This window comes from Ixodes scapularis, unplaced genomic scaffold, assembly GCF_016920785.2.
Source record: "Ixodes scapularis isolate PalLabHiFi unplaced genomic scaffold, ASM1692078v2 PGA_scaffold0__279_contigs__length_252992795, whole genome shotgun sequence".
NCBI classification, from domain to species: Eukaryota; Metazoa; Arthropoda; class Arachnida; order Ixodida; family Ixodidae; genus Ixodes; species Ixodes scapularis.
In genome coordinates this window covers 34457608-34473832 of record NW_024609835.1, presented here as the reverse complement: position 1 = coordinate 34473832, position 16225 = coordinate 34457608, and the positions used below count along the sequence as shown (strand labels likewise).

At 47.3% G+C, this 16225-nt stretch overlaps 1 protein-coding gene across 1 annotated transcript in view; it reads left to right on the top strand.

Moving 5' to 3' along the window:
* The window catches only part of LOC8031632 (doublesex- and mab-3-related transcription factor 1Y), a 240444-nt gene that overhangs the window by 208035 nt on the left and 16184 nt on the right, over positions 1 to 16225 (top strand). Inside the window, exons 2-4 of the mRNA XM_042292174.1 lie at positions 10984 to 11252; positions 12578 to 12742; positions 14897 to 15102. Coding sequence (XP_042148108.1) covers positions 10984 to 11252; positions 12578 to 12742; positions 14897 to 15046 — 584 coding nt within the window. The 3' untranslated portion in view covers positions 15047 to 15102. The remainder of the gene's footprint in view (positions 1 to 10983; positions 11253 to 12577; positions 12743 to 14896; positions 15103 to 16225) is intronic.

Sequence of the window (16225 nt, the reverse complement as noted above, 5' to 3'; positions counted from 1 at the left end):
TCTTTTCCACCAATCTTCCAGTCTACTCTTGGTTACCGCAACCCTTTCCCTATCCATTCGTCCATCCATGCCTGCAAATCCCAGTGGCCCTCCAAATCTGTAGTCATTTCCCCCAAGAGGGTGGGACGAAACCCCGTGCACCTTAAAATTACATATTCTATAGTTTCCCTTTCGCAGTTGCATATGTCGCATATAGTGTCTATTTCTTGGTATTTAGTCCTATATGTTTTCGTTCTTAGCACCCCCGTTCTAGCTTCAAACAGCAATGAGCTCCCCAATGAATTATCATAAAACTGTTCCTTCTTTATATCTTGTTTTTGTGCCCTGTATATTGTTAAAGCTGATTTCCCCTGCATTCTCTCTTCCCACAATTTCCTCTCTGTCTCTCTGTTTCCTTTACTCCCTTTTCTACTGATGTGCTCTGATCGGCTCCATATTTAGATCTCAGCTTGTTGGTTCGGTTTGTCCACTTAGTGTTTAGACTTTTCATATATATATATATATACTTGTACACTTTCGTTGCCCACCGTGTATCCTCAATTTCAGCCAGTCTTTGTTCAAGTTTTACTTTACTGGTCGCTTGTCTACCCTCGAAAGATGCCCAACCCATATCCCCCTGTACTCCCTCATTTGGTGCATTCTCATGTGTCCCCAATGCCAACCTACCCACACTACTTTGTTGTATCTCTAAACATGCCTGGATTTCTGACCTCGTAACCAATACCGCATTCCCAAATGACAGTCCTGGCACCATGACTCCCTTCCATGCACCCCTAACGACTTCATACCTATTATAGTTCCAGAGTGCCCTGTGTTTCCAAATGGCTGAACCTCGTTTCCATTTCGTTCTTACAATATCTTCATGTTCTTTTAGATACTTTTTTTCCTCACTTAGCCATATCCCAGATATTTGTACTTTTGTACGTGTTCTGTCACTGTGTCCTGTATCTCCAGGGGTTCTCTCTTCTCGTCGTTGAAAACTATTATATACTACCTGTCCCTACTAAATTTTAGGCCTAAACTGTCCCCTTCCCTGCTGAAAATCCTAATCAGTTCCTGTATTGTCTCGCAACTTTCTGATACGAGTACAATGTCGTCTGCATACATTAACCCTGGCAATACTTTATTTACTTTTAAGTCCTTCCTCCATGTAAGTCAGGTCAAAACCTAGGTTGCACTGCTCTAATCTTTTTTCCATCTCACTGAGGTATATCATAAAGAGCAAGGGAGAGAGTGAGCAGCCCTGTCTAAGTCCTCTTTTTATTGCTGCTGGTCTTGTAGTTTCGGCTTCCCATGTTACTATAACAACTTTATTCTCCGTAAAAACCCGTTCCAGAAACTTAACCATGGTTCTCCCTAGCCCATATCCCTTCAGTGTGTCCCAGAGTTTTTCCTGGTTCAGATTGTCATATGCACCTTTGATGTCCAAATATGCTTCCCATAATGGCCTTTGCCTTGTCATTACTATCTCTCTGCACTCTGTGATTACGAATAAGTTATCATCTAGTCGTCTATCCCTCCTGAAACCGTTTTGAAATTCCCCTAGAATTTTTCTCTCTGCCCATCCTTCCATTCTTCTTTTTACAATTTGCATAGCTAGTCTGTATATTACTGAAGTTACTGTGATTGGTCGGTATGCTTTGATACTGTCTTTGTCTCCCTTGCAAGGGAGACAAAGACAGTATCAAAGGGAGACAAAGACAGTACATTAATATGTAAAGGCATGCCTTTACATATTAATCTCATCCTGCTCAATTTCCAGTCACTGGGCACCTCCCCTCCCATAAGTATCTGGTCAACCACCTGCCTTAGTTTTTATTTGCTTGTTTTGCCTAGAAATTTTATCAGTCTCATTGGTATGCATCTGGACCTATCGCAGTTCCAGCCGGAACCTTTCCTTCTGCTTTTTCTCATTCCCCTGTGGTCATCTCTTCTTCTTCAGTATGGACCTCCTCTTGTGTTGTGTAGACGCTACCATTCCCTGGTTCATCTGGTTCTAACTCCAAAAATGCTGCTTCGACAGTCTGTCTATCTAATCAATTTTCTTGCCTCTTCCCCCTCTACCTTTGTCCCTTCCTGTGTGGTTAGTGTCTGCTGGTACCCCTCAGTCTTTTTCCCTGTGCACTGATGTGTTCCCAGAACCCTTTTGCCGCATTCCTATGCTTCTGGTTTATCTCTATCGTCCACTGGACCCTTGCCCTCCCAATTTTGGCCTGTATTAATGCTGATGCCTCCCACTTTCTTTCCTGAAAGTCCTCCCATTTTGATGCTACTTCAGCTGGTGTGGCCCCCTTTTTCTTTGCCCCTCTGTGTCCTCTAGATGCCGCTTGGTGTTTCGATATTGCTGCCTTAACCTCCTTATCCCACCAGATTTTGAGGTTGCGTTTTAGTTTTCTTCCTCCTTGTTTGATTTGATATTTCTCTAACTTTGTTTTGAAACACTAACTAAGTCTTCATATGTCCATTTTTCTGGTTGCTTAGATACTATGTTCGCGATTCGCTCAGATATCTCCTATAGTTGTCTATTATTTAAGTCATTTCTACCCTCTTGTTTTTTTATTTCGCTTTTCTGGTTTTACTGTGCCAAAACTGATCTTGATGCTCTTATGGTTACCCCCTAGACGTTTTGTGCCTTGCTCATATATTTCCGTACCTCCTAATCTGTTGTAGAGCCTCCGCAACATTAAACAGTAGTCAATAGTCGAGTGCGAGTTCTTCCTTTCCCACGTTATTTTTTCATCACATTTTACCTGAGCGTTAACCAACACCAGATCAAGAACTTCGCAGAACTCCTCTAACATCCTCCCTGTTGTATCTGTATGTCCATCAAAGTCTCCCAAATGCGCATTCATGTCCGCTAAAATAATTATTTCCCTGTTAGTGCCGATTTCCCTAACGTCTCCTGATATACGTGTTAAGTGTTCTGCATATAAGTGTTCTGCATTTTCCTTCCCTGCATCACTGCCTGTTTTTAGGTACAGAAAAACCCAGGATTGTGTCCAAACCCCTAATGCTGCCTTTGATCCACATCTATTCCCTGCAGTTCTTTCCCTTTCCCATTCCTGACCTTTTACTAACACCTTTAATCCCCCTCCCTTGCATTCCCCGTTGGCCCGGTTGCATCCCATCCAGTGATATCCCTGTATGTATGGTGGTTCTTCCATATCCCCCAGATGTGTTTCTGCTAATCCATGCACTGCATACAAAGCATTTGTGTTCGTCCACGGTGGCCAGACTGGTATTTAAAGGGTGGCCACTTGCAAGCGTCCATAGACCATTCCAGTCTTCACCTTCCAAACGCTGCCATCTTTGTGTATAGTATGCAGTGAAACGCGTTTTCGGCGTGCGCAGTAGCACACTGCAGAGGACGCGCACGCGTGCAAAACCGAGTGAGTCATCATTTTCCGCATAGGTGAGAAGGGCTGTCAAGATGTATGTTTACAAGGGGAAAGGGAAGGAGGGTCGAGGTGCTCAGCTTTACTATTAGTCTTGAATTTACGCCATAACGCCTCGGTCACACTGTGCTACTAATACATCATACGAAAGAACACTCTGCCGACACTGTGTGAGGCATCCTTCTTCTTGTATGACGATCACGTCAGTCTTACAATAAGGTCTGAAGACATGGCCGAAGGTATGTATGAAGCAGACATGCTTAAAACATACGTGAAGCGTGTCCGCGGACAATTCTGTCATCATGTCTGCAGAGAAACTCCGTGTCTTTGTATGACGTACGAGCTTTGTGACCGCGGCTTAAAGGGGCGAGGCAACAATTTTGTACTTCCAAGAAACACAGCTTAGAACTATTTCTTGACATTTATAACCTATACAACACTTGTTTCTGTTATCCTTCCCCCCCCCCCCCCCCCCCCCCCCTTATACGCAATGGCAGCAGCAGAAAAGATCCGAGAGAGTGAACAGCGTTTACTCCCTCAACTCGCATTCAGAACAAGGGGCCACATTGTTTAAAACCAATTATATGCCGCCAATGTTTTTTTTTTTCTTTTTTTCATAAAGTTACGCTTTTGGGTTAACAGAGCACAGGGCGCGCGCTCCGCTGAGGGATGCTCCGGCGATTTTTTTAGCTACTCCAACTAAATACATTTTCTGAATCTCCAACCTTTGCCCTTTCCTGGATGCTAATTATTATTGTAGAATTCAAAATAGTTATTGTGAAATCGGGCAAATGAAAATGATGCCAAAACCAGCATCGAAGATACCCGCGCTTTTCAGTGATGTGACATCAGTGGCAGGAAGGCTCGCAGATCGAGCAGGCAGTCTAGACTATGCAGAACATTTGTTTCGTGCTGCTTCGCGGTTGATGGAGCGAGCTTCCAAATCATTCATTTGACATCATGGAACTGCTTGGAATCAGTTGGAAACAAATGCTACAGTCCCAAGAGTGAACCCCTGCCTGCCGCTGGCATCACTTTTTCATTGTTGCCAGTAGAGACCGCGATGATTTTTAATGTGTTTACGGAAACTGAAAAATAAAATAAAATAAAATCACCGGAGTGGCTTTTTCTGTTATCCCAGCGATTCGGCACGAGCCACTACCCGGATGAGTGTCGAGGCACTGATTGTCATGAACCAAAATCGCATGCCTACGCAGTCCTCCTGTCCACTGAATGAGCCGCCTTTAAATATCGTCACGGCGGGGATCGCAAAGCTTGATGACGCAATCCTTGGGATTGCATTGTTGGCGTTGTCCCCGCAGCTGCGTCATCAAGTTTCTCCTATAGGAGAGACTGAAAGGAAAGGTCCGCTTTTATCCTTGAAATTGCACCGCGACGAAGACGCTTCTTGGTCAGTGGCGTTGCGTTCGAGTATTCTTGGGTTCCACTAGTGCCAGTGCGCAAGTGTGAAGTGAGGAACATTTCTACCCAATATCGTTGTACAACCGCTTTAAGATACTCGCACCATCGCGGAGACCGGAGACGGGCTCTCAGCCTTTCGCTTTTGTTGTGTACTGCTCCGATAGAGGGAGCAGACCTTTCTTCAGACTAAACAATTTTCCTCGCGTTGGGTTGCCGGCTAGTAGCAATAAAAAATAGCGAGACAAGACAGAATAAAAAAATTAAATAAAAATAGGGTCGTTGTTAAGACTTTAGTCGCTGCTATGGACTTCGACTGCGGAACTTTGGTAGGCGCAGGCATGCACGAGGTTTCTCTCTCGCTGGATTTGTGGAACGTGCTGTTTCGGGGGTTGTCTTGGGCTGTACTCGAGCAAGGTCATTGTACTAGAAAGGGCAACGATCTGCCGCGTACAGATATTCGGTTAATGCAGATTGGCAGCGTTTTAGGTTGTACGTGTTCAGGCGCTTGTGTAGTCGCGATCTTTTTTTCTTTTTTTATGTCAAGAAAGAAATATAACTCACACAACGCTGTCTAAGTTGTAAAGTGCGTCTTTATTGGAAATCATGCTTTCCTCCTCTCGCTTAACACTCGCTTGACGCTTGTTCTGCTGATTATGACATCGTTTTTACATATTTTAGACCCGCTTATGACGGGGCAATTTCGCCCAGCAACTTGACGCAACACCAGCAACACGGGCCGCCCGCGTTCAGACGCAGCAACCAATTGCCGCAATTTGCCATGATCATCGGGAAATTTTATATTTCTTGCACTGTTCAGACACACAATTAAGTGCGATAAACGTGTTTTTTTTTTTTTTTTCTGCTTCAAATTTTTTTGAGAATGCTAATGCATATTTTTGAAACGGTTTATTTCCAAAAACGATCAATTTCAAACCAGAACCAAGTATTTTTCTGTCCTCATCACTGGCACGAGGTACCACGTGGAAGTATCGCGTCCCTGATTGGCTGCAGTCGCTTCAAACGTCTTCAGATTGCTCCGAGTTGCACGCTTGTTTCGAGCCGGACCCGATCTCGGCAATTCGTGTCGATCTAGGGAAAGCTAGGGGACAACCCAACAGCAACGCCAAAATTCATAAGAAAGTTGCTCCATCTGAAGCAACTTTTTTTCCAAGACTGTGACAAAAATATTGGTGGCTAGGCTCTGTCTCGATCAGTTGAAAATTACTGGAAGTTCACCTTTTTTTTTATATCGGCTCAGTTTTGGATGAACAAACGTCTTCGAGCTTCTGGAAAATAGAAGGAAGATATGCCCTTTGATTCCCGTCCCAGTTCTCTTCGGTAAAATGTGGCCCATTAAGAAAACATATATTTACAACGTACTCATCAGTAAGCATGATTCGACTAATTGATTTTCATCGCGGGATGTGCCAAATGATCGAGATAAGGATGAAAGGAATGAATACGCGCAATTGAGAAACAGGGAGCGTATATCGTACCATCCTTACACATCGACGATGTATACACGCCTATGTGTGCACCTCAGTACCGTTATCAGCCATATTCCTGCAAGTGTCCGTATCTAATGGATGCACAAAGAAAAAAAAGACGCTCTTCGAGCTGACATAGCCATCAAACACGAGTTAAACTTTCGAATCACGGAAGGGGAAAAATAAATCCTCCGAAGCACAAAGTCGCCCGCACGATACAAACACGCCATAAGGCACGGCAGGGACAAGGTACTTCCATGACCGAAAACAAACAAAAGTACAAATCCCACACGTCCCCTTTTGGGCACAAAGACGATCGTAATTGGAACAGTGGCGCTCCCGCTCGGCTGTTCCCCCGTCTAAACGGCGCACCCTCCCAGACAATGCAGCTCCCTCAGTGCAGTGTTTGTCTTTACAGCGAGACACAGAAGGCTCGCAGTGCAGCCATCTTTACAGGCCCCTCGCGCGTCTCATTCCAGGGTCGTTCGGACCGGTGCCTCTGTTGGGCGAACGAAGGACGTGCCCAGGCTTTTCCTTGTTTTCGTTCTTGAGTCTCGTTTCGGTGTCGCCCGGGAATTGGACAGGAGGCCATTGTTCCTTTATGTTTGCCCTTTGGCGCGTCTGGAGTCTCTGCCGACGCAGTTTGAGAGTGTCTAGGACGACTGAGACGCGACGTCTTCAGCAGCTCGTAGACTCTTCCTGATGATGCATATACTTAAGAGAGAGATGGAGAGACTATGGGACCACTGTGCGCTTTCTTTTGCTCAAGGCAGCAAAAAGCGCGCGCGCGTGTGTAGGTGGCGTTGTTCTTTCGTTGGAACGAATACGTTGGGACGCATTAGCGAAGATATTTCGAATTCTGCTGCCGGTCTTCTTCGAACTCTCGAACGCGAACGTAAGGGGGGATACGAGGTAAACGGACGTGTCTGAACTTCGTCGTAAGCGCTACTTGAGATGTGTTTTTGATCGGATTTCTCGAAAGAAGAAAGCAAGAAAGGTGTTGTTATCGTCTTGTAGACGTCACTGTCGTTTGATGCCGGGACACGGATCTATCGGATCCGTGATGTATGTCTGGCCACTTAAATACGTCCACTGAAGTTGAAACCGGGCACACTACCTCCCGACAGCCGGAAAATGCGCTTGAACGTAATGAATGCTTCGAAATCAGAATAGAAAGAACGTACTGTATTTGTTAAGCTTCTGCAATAAGTAAACATCTCACTGCGCGCTCTCTTGCTTTCTCTGTCACGAAGACACTAAATGGGTCAACGTTTTTCTTTTTTTTTTTTTAATGCGCTCATTTTATATTATACTGCGTGTACTTTGCACATTATGCATCCGACTTTTGTCTTACGTATTTCTGTTCCATTTTTGGCTCATTTCCTACGCAAATGCGCAGATTGGGTTTTTATACTTTTCGTAGTGAGTGGTTCGCGCAGTCTTGTAAGAGTGATGATATATCGGCCTTTGCATTTTGAGACATTCGTGAGCGAAGTCTCGTTTTCTCACTGTACGAGATAAGACGAAAAAAAGAAACTTGCTTTGAGGTTATTGTTTCTATTATTAGTATTAATAAAGTTACGTTTTACTCATCAGCCGGGATCAAACTGCTTTTACATCATACAATATATAGTCTGCAGATCATATCAGTCACCGCGATATTCGTGGTTAAAATGCGGCCGCGTGCCAAGTTTCTCCTTGAACTCGTTGCCATGCGGCATTCGAAGCACGCGGATCTCGTGGTGACTTGCGTTCGAATCTGCTTGCAGACTGTCTTTTTTATTATGTATAAGCAGTGTGACCCCGGCCTTAGGAAGTCTAGCAGCTTCAAAGCACGTAAAACAAGAGCCGCGATACGAAAATTATAAATTTTTGTTTGTTCCCTTCTACAGTTTTCCTTTTTTTAATTTTGTGTGTCGGGTCGGCAACAACGGTTTGTACTCTGGAGCGGCCATTTCGTACATCGAAGAAACCGGCGAAGGCAACTTAATAACACTTCGAACAAACGGAGATAAGAATTATAAATATATATATATATATATATATATATATTCTTTTTTTTTTTAATGTTGCGCTTAATATTTAAAACAAATAAAAATGACCTCTGTGCCAACGCGTGATTCCAAACGGGTGAGTCGCGCGTTTGGAATTGGCCGCCACCGCGTGATTCACACGGAAACACCCGGATAACACCCCGGAATGAATCACCGCCTGACATCACAATGCAGGCCACATCCAAAGGCGGATTGGCGGAACCTCGCAATGAAGCGGCTGGCGTTCTTGCGGTTGCAAGCAGCAAGTCGTTGTGGCTTTCGGCCAATGCTACTTGTCCTACTTCTTGGCAACGCGATTGGTCCCGGGGTGCTTATCTCAGGGGTGATATCAGAGTTCCGATGTCGGTACAATCATTTCGCCCGTTCCGATGTCGGTACAATCAATTCGCCTTAGGAGATTCGCCAATAGCCGGGTTTCTTTTGCCTCTTACCAAATGTACGTAGCTTGCGAAGTTTGGAAATGAAAATGTGTACTCGCGCACTCTAAAAAAAGTCCGTGAGTCTGCTTTCCCACACAACACTCGGAGAACCAATCAGCCCAGCCTACGGAGGCAGCACAGCGAATGACAATGCCGAAACATATGTTTAGACCAAAAAACACAGTCTGAGTTGTGACATTAAGCAATGCAAGCGTGACGTTTTGCATTGCTTAATGTCACAACTCAGACTGCGTTTTTCGGTCTAAACATATGTTTCGGCATTGTCATTCGCTGAGCTGCCTCCGTAAGCTGCGGTGATTGGCTCTCCGAGTGTTGTGCGTGAAAGTAGACGCACGGACATTTTTTAGAGTGCGGGCGGTAATTACGGAAAAAAAATGTATATTGCGCGTCTGGTTTCTTGCAGGGCAATCGGAATGGCACTCGCTCTACGGATAAAGTCAATTAGTTAACAGGCCCAGTTTGACCCATATATCTAATGCGCACAAAAACTCAAAAATTGGACAAAAAAAAAAAGTTGTTGGTTTAGCTTTTTTTTTTTTTTTTGCAGAACACAGAGACATCTATTGACAGCGAACGATAAAAGGATTCCAGCAAATCAAAAAAGCTCAAAATACGAGGAAAACAAAGAAGAAAAAAAAAAAGAATGCCACATGGGCAAGGACAATGAGCAAGTGAAATGTCATATGTGTTTGTTTCAGCCCACATCACAGTTTTTTGGCTTATCATGTTCTGTGCTTTGCCTCTCGCTGGGATCCTTCAATTGTTTGCCGTGATTGGCTGTCTTGTTGCTTTACAAGAAAGAAAAAAAAGCGAACTCGGACACTTTGTATGTTTTCATTTAGAGTATGGCGTTTCGTGCGGGCTATGTGCCCCGTGTTCGATGACGAATTCGAAGGTTTCAAAGGCTCAGGCTGACGTCGAATTCCGCAGTGCCGGGGTCTCGTTGGCCGAAGTACATGCGGGAGGCGAAGAAGCAAGTAAAGTAACTATAGTCGCCGACAGTTTTCACACAGTGCCTTGGGACCTCTTAATACCTTTTACGACAAGAGGACACATTGGCGCCGTCTACTGGGTTGCAGTGGAAACTTGGCGGTCCCGCATATTTACTATTTCTCTCGCGCATCATCCTTTCTTTCTTGGCTCGAAAAACTTTTGTCCACGTCATAAACGACCATTTCTCATAAGTACTACGCACATTTGACCTCGGAAATCTCGCAAAACATCCGCTCTAGTGAAATGCGGTTCCAGGGTCACCGCATAGATGGCGCCAACGTGACAGTGTGTTCTCTCGTTCTAAGAAGTTTGAAGAGAGGCACTCGGTTCTGAGTCGCAAGTGTGGGAACGGGCCTTTACGTTCACGCTTCGTGGTTGGCCATTCGATGTTCTTATCGGCTGATTCCGCACGCTCATTGGCTGAGAAGCTATAATGAGATGCTCAAAACTCGCCTCGCCCTGCGTTGCTGATGTTGTTAGTGACTCTGGCTCATTTACATGGTTAGTCCCAGCGTTCCAAAGGGCGTCTTGACGTCACAAACCTCCTCTCAGTTTTGGTAATGGTTCGTTGGTCGGTCTCCTCAAACTGAAGGTGTCAAGAGGGAGGACTGTCATACACGCAGTAGACGCAACACCACGAACGTCCGCACCTGGATCCTGTGTTTTCCGGCGCGTTCCGCTGAATGTAGACGGCGCCGACGCCACTTAGCCGGGATAATGTCCGTTCCCACGCGAAACGAGGACGTAAATAAATGCTTCTTTCGTTACCAAGTCACACATGGTGAAAGTCACACATGGTTGGGCTGTATCCTTACCCCAACTCACCCGATACTCGTCGTTACTGGTCGTTGTCTGCACCAAGACGTCAGAAGTAGACGATCTTAACATCTGTCATTTTCTGTGTTTCTGTATGATTTGTCGATTGTACGTAGTAATTGACGTCTCGCACGTGCACAACAGGCAGTTAAACGGACGAACAAGCTTAAAAGCGCGACTTCCAGGACGATCGCTCCACTCTGTAAGAAAGCCAACTTGAGAGCGGGAGATCGGTGCCCGAATGAGACACGGTGAGGGATCGGTACCATAGCTTTGTGCATTTCGCAAAGAGAAGTCTAAGTGGAGAATGGGTTGTGTGGTTGATTGTCTAAATCGCGGGGTCCCTCACGGCCAAAACCTTCGGCTCTCTTTGCAGCGAGCCCGATGGACCTGCAGAAGCTGGGGCTGAGCGAGGCGGCGCTCTTCAGCGGGCCCCTGTACGGCAGCTACCCGTCGTCGCTGTTCCTGCAGAGCTTGACGGCATCACCGCTCATGTACCAGATGCTGAGCACCATCCCGTACCCGTGCCCTCCCCCGCCGCCCTACTCGTACCGCTCCACCTGCTACCCGTACCCTGTGGCCAGCAGCTCGCCGCCGGGCGCCGCGGCCTCGGCCGTCTACGCCCCGCACCTCCTCGGCGCACAGGTAGCACACGGGGGCTCTGAGCCAGCACCTCCTAGATAACAAGGCCGGAGTGCTGGATTTCCTACGTCATTTACGGGAGGCCAGCCTGTCGTTCATAGCCCAGTCTCCTGTTCTCCCTAATGTCTATGCCTAGACAGCTGGGTACCTAGACTAGTCAAGCACAAAGTTGGAGCCGAAAGTTCGCGGAGCCCGCCGATTGGACGTTGGCGAAAGAAGCGCGAAGTCATCGTCGTGATAAGCCAATCAGTGCGCTCCGTCAACTTCGGCCCCAAATTTGTGTTTTTTCGAGTTTAGAGGCCCTTTTGTAACATAAGACATCGGTCGTGGCAACGCTCTTGGGACATACAGCCGCGGAAAAGCTCGAGCTACTAAACGATGGGATTTCCGTACCGCCCGTACTCCGCAATTTCGACCGCTTTTGTGTGCCGCAGTTTACGTCTTCGCGTGAAGTTTTTCACCAGTTTTAGGCGCCCAAGTCGCTTCCACGCAGATAAATGAACTCTCGGTATTACCTTAGCGAAATAAACGCCATTTGTTTTCCTCGGACAATCCTGTAAACAAACGAAAACAGAAAACAATAAACTCTTATCCTTACCTCGCAAGTCCTGCCCCGTTCGAGGCAGGGACGCAAACCACCTGTTTCTACGATGTGTCCTTCTCGCGCCAGTGCTCGATCTAACAAAGAATTTTAGGAGAGCTACGCTCTCTCGCGTACTCTTTTTTTTTAGCCGTGGATACACAATGTGAGACGTAGACTTCGCTTTATCTTAAGTCCATCCAAGAGAGTAGCCGACCAAGCTCACAGAGTTCGCCGTCCTTCTGTGCGTTCTCTTCCACCGGCTCATCCAATCGAGCGCAGAAAGTGGGGCGTGGCTTTTCGCTCTTAACAGCTCATGTGTGCGCATGCGTGCGTGTCTTCTACACTTCGTTTCACATTATGACCGCAGCCAACGTTACATGCAATCTGATGGAGCCATTCTTATGGCGCCAAAAATATTTCGTCGTCAATTCATCAGCATCAAAGACCAATCACGCGCAGAAAAAATGTGCGTGATCACGACGCATTCACTGTGCCTGATTAATATAGCCGGTGATAAAAAAAAAGTGCACAAAAGACAACCATCACCATAAAGATACACTTTCGGCGCTGTTTGAATGGTTAGATCGGATTGTCGCGTCCTCTGTGGTCGGGCTAAATGCGAAACAGAGTATGGCCTTTGACTGCGCGCGGATTTTAATGAAACGAAAGTATCATAGGTCCCACTCTTGAGTTGCTGCTCTCTTTACCAAGTTCTCTCTCTCTCTCTCTCTTCTGGGGCCACCAGAGCGCAGGGACGGCCGTAACTTCGGGGTCGGCGTCGGCGTCTTGTGCGTCCAGGAGTCCCGAGCTGGCGGTGGCCGACGTGGCATCGAACGCGCCTGTCTTCGGCGGCGTCTTCCGGCCCGTGGCTCTGATGACGGCACGGCAAGCCCCGCCCCCACCGCCCTTGGTTAGTAGTGCACAGCCCGTTCCTAAGTTTGTCCAATCGTCGTCCCTTCCCTTATCCGACTTTGTTTTTATTTTTTGTTTTCAGCGCATAGTGGTTAAACCCTATCGTTTTGCATTCACGCCTCCGCCGTTTGATTATGGAAGATTAAAGACAAAAATTAAGGTGGCTTTAGAACAAGAGGGAGAGAGAGAGAAATAGAGAGGGAGGGAGATGAAGGAGAATACGTTTAATTTTACTGTCGTCCCGGGGCGTTCATACTTGGTGTTCACTCTTTGGAGGCAGCAGAACGATGGCGTTCCTGTCCACTTCCTGTTACCACCTCCACACCGGTAGAAACTGAAGGGCCTGATTGCCATAGGCGCTACTGACCTCGGCACAGCTACGTGTATAAACCTAAGAAACGCAGGGCGGGGCCTATTATTATAATCACGCTTCATTGCTTCGTGATTGGTCCTTCTGCGTTCTTATCGGTTAATTCTGCAACCTGATTGGTTGCGGAGCAATAATGAGATGCACGGGATTCGCGACGCCCTTCGTTTCGTTCCTTAGGCTGCCAGTGCATGTTAACCCTGGTCAGAAGGTTAACCATCCCTGATGATGGGTTTATTTTGGCGCTTCGTTCCATATAACAATTTGGATGACTAGATGTAATATGCGCCTAAAGTACGCGGAGGGATGTCCGAACACGCCCGTAAATAAGCGGGCGCAACAAAATTTTCGAGCCCCGCTCACGTGCTCTCTTCTTGGAGCAAGGAAAGCTGCATTCGCTCGAGAGAAAGAGAGAGAGAGAGAGAGAGAAGGCTTTTTTGTTATGGGAACGTGACTTCTGAACGATTCTCCCGAGGCTGCGAGACCTGCCTCGATAAACACAGAACGCTTTAGCGTGTCTAGTAAATCTGAAGGCTACATGGCAAACACTACTGTAGTGGAAAACTAAAAAAAAAAAAAAAGGGGGGGGGGGGGGGGGGTAAATACAAAGCGGGAAGGACAAATGATACGTCGAGTGTCTCTGTAATGACAGAGCATGTGTTTTCAAAAGTTATAGGCTTATTCTTCCTGCTGCGTAAAATCCTGGTCTTTTTTTTTGTTTTTTTTTTTTTTTGTTTCTCTGGTTTAGATCCTTTTAGGCTTTCCAGACTTCATCCTCGTAGCTGCGCATATTTCCAGGATCCTGCTTGATTGCGAAGTCCGAGAAAACCAAAGTCCGGAACCACGGACAAATCCGACAGGGTTGGATAGTAACAGGGGCTGCGCAGTTGTGTCGAAAGACATCCAGAAGTCTCCTGAACACGAAGGTAACATTGTCGGGAGGACACAAGCTGTGGAGGAGCGTGACCGAGCAAAATAAAAATAGGAAACAATGAAAGGAGTTCAGCACAAAGTCTATGACAGGAGTCTCAATCGACCTGCGGTTTCGCCGGCCAGAAGTAAACTCGTCTAAACAGAACAGGCAAAAGGTTAAGATCCAACGAAAATAAAACAGCGAAGTTTAGCCAAAGGTGACAGCGCGCACAACGCGATTATTAGATAGGTCTATAGCTTTGCCCATATATTGCCACAGAAAGTTGTCCCCGAGTACGATGTCTGCTCGCACGTTTGGCACGTACATTGCTTTGCTTTTCCGAGTAACTAACTAATAATACCCCATTCACACGACCGTAAAGGTATTTTTAGCTAAGGGACCTTTATGCTCTGCGGCCAATCAATTAACGATCTTCCGCGCGTGGCTCTCGCGGCCGAAGAGCACGGGCTGATTCGCCGATAGCAAAGGGGCCTATGTTAAAGGTGTACCTTTATCTTGACCGTGTGAATGTGGGATAAACCGCCCTGCCAAGCTGAACTTGTCGCGTGTTACACTGTCCAGGCCGTAGTCCTAGGTTTTTCCGATCGACCGACCGGAGGCGAGCGTCGATCGCAGATTGGACACGAGACACTACGTCATCATTCGGCTGTGAATCCTGTCCAATCGGTGAGCACACGAGTTCCAGCCCAAGGCCGGCGCAGCACTCGTGGTCAATCTCAATCTCCTGGTCGACCTCTGCAGCCTCCAGTACGTGACCTGTGGAAAACCCAGCACTACGGCCTTCTTATCCCTAGGATGTCTTGACAGTGCCTGACTGCAACTTTGTCAGTGTCAAAACCGCATTCACGCAGTCGGCGACGCCTCCCAACGACGAGTCGAGCGACCTGTCGGAAAACGAGCGGCTCGGCGGGCCCAAGGAGGCAGCGCTGGTCGCTGCTGAGGCCACCGGGGTTGCGGTGCCTCTCAGCTTCGCCCGGCCGCACCCGAGGGACGTCCGCTGAGCCTCAAGCCCGGGACCCCCGCGAGCGCCGCCGTGCGAACCAAGACGCGCGCTCAGGCAAGTCTCTCTTCACTGAAGCGTAAATGCCTACTTTCCTGCAGATGTATACAGACTGACACAATATCGCTAGAGGCGGATGTGAGACAAATGAAAAAGAAAGTCATCAGGAGGCTTTCAGGAGACTCCTTTTTTGTTTTTCACTTGCCACATACCAGCCTCTCGGCTTCACCTTAAAAAAAGGGGAAAAAAAACTAAAATGAAAGAGAAAATGTTGTTTTAAAGGGCTTCAGTGAGACACGTAATTCCTTTTGTAATTTTTCAACGAAGAAAAAAAATCGTATTTTTCGCTTACAATGTGCGACGAAACGAAAGCTATAGCTGTAGCACGGTCGTGCAGTGGAATGGTGCCGTTACGTGCCTGAAGACGGAAGTGCGACGTGGTTACTTCTCATGGCCGTCGTGGTTGGCGTCGTGGAGGCCACTGACGACCGCCACCAGTGCTCGGTGATCCGTGAAGTGGATAAACGCGGTGGAAGTTTCTAATGTCATCCAAAATTACGCGTAGCAAGTGGATACTGCGAAAGTGGGATTTCGCATAACGCGAGGAATGTTTGGAAACTGAAGCAGACGACACGAAGATTCTCCCTTCGTCCCGCCATTCTAGGCGGGACGCCAGGACTGCCCTCTTCGCGCGTTACGGCCCAGGGGGTGTCCAGACTTCCCTTTCCTCGCGCCAAGAGGGGAGAGAAAAAGGGTTGTTTTCCTTCTTCATGCGCGCAGCGACGACAGCTCACGAGGTCTAAATCCCTGCAAAGTGTCGCCCGTAAAGCGCTTTAAAATTTCGCGCAATCTGTACGCCGTTAGACGCAGTTTAGGTGGAGGTCACGGCCCGCTATAAGCCCCGCCCACAGATCATTTCCAAGCCCATGCAGTAGTCTATTACTACTGCATGGGCTTGGCAGCTCGGCCGAATAGGCTCGCAAGTCTAGTGTCTCCTCGCAAAGTCCGGTGCGTCTAGTTTGGCGTCTGACACCACCTGCTAGTCGTGCGAGCAGAAGCGCAGCATCCTTCACATCGTCTGCTATTCCACCACCGTCTCTCATCGTCTGCAACGCTCGTAAAATGGTATCCAGTATAGGGAGAAATCCCAGAGGGGGGAGAAATCCCGCGGAAAAGGGGG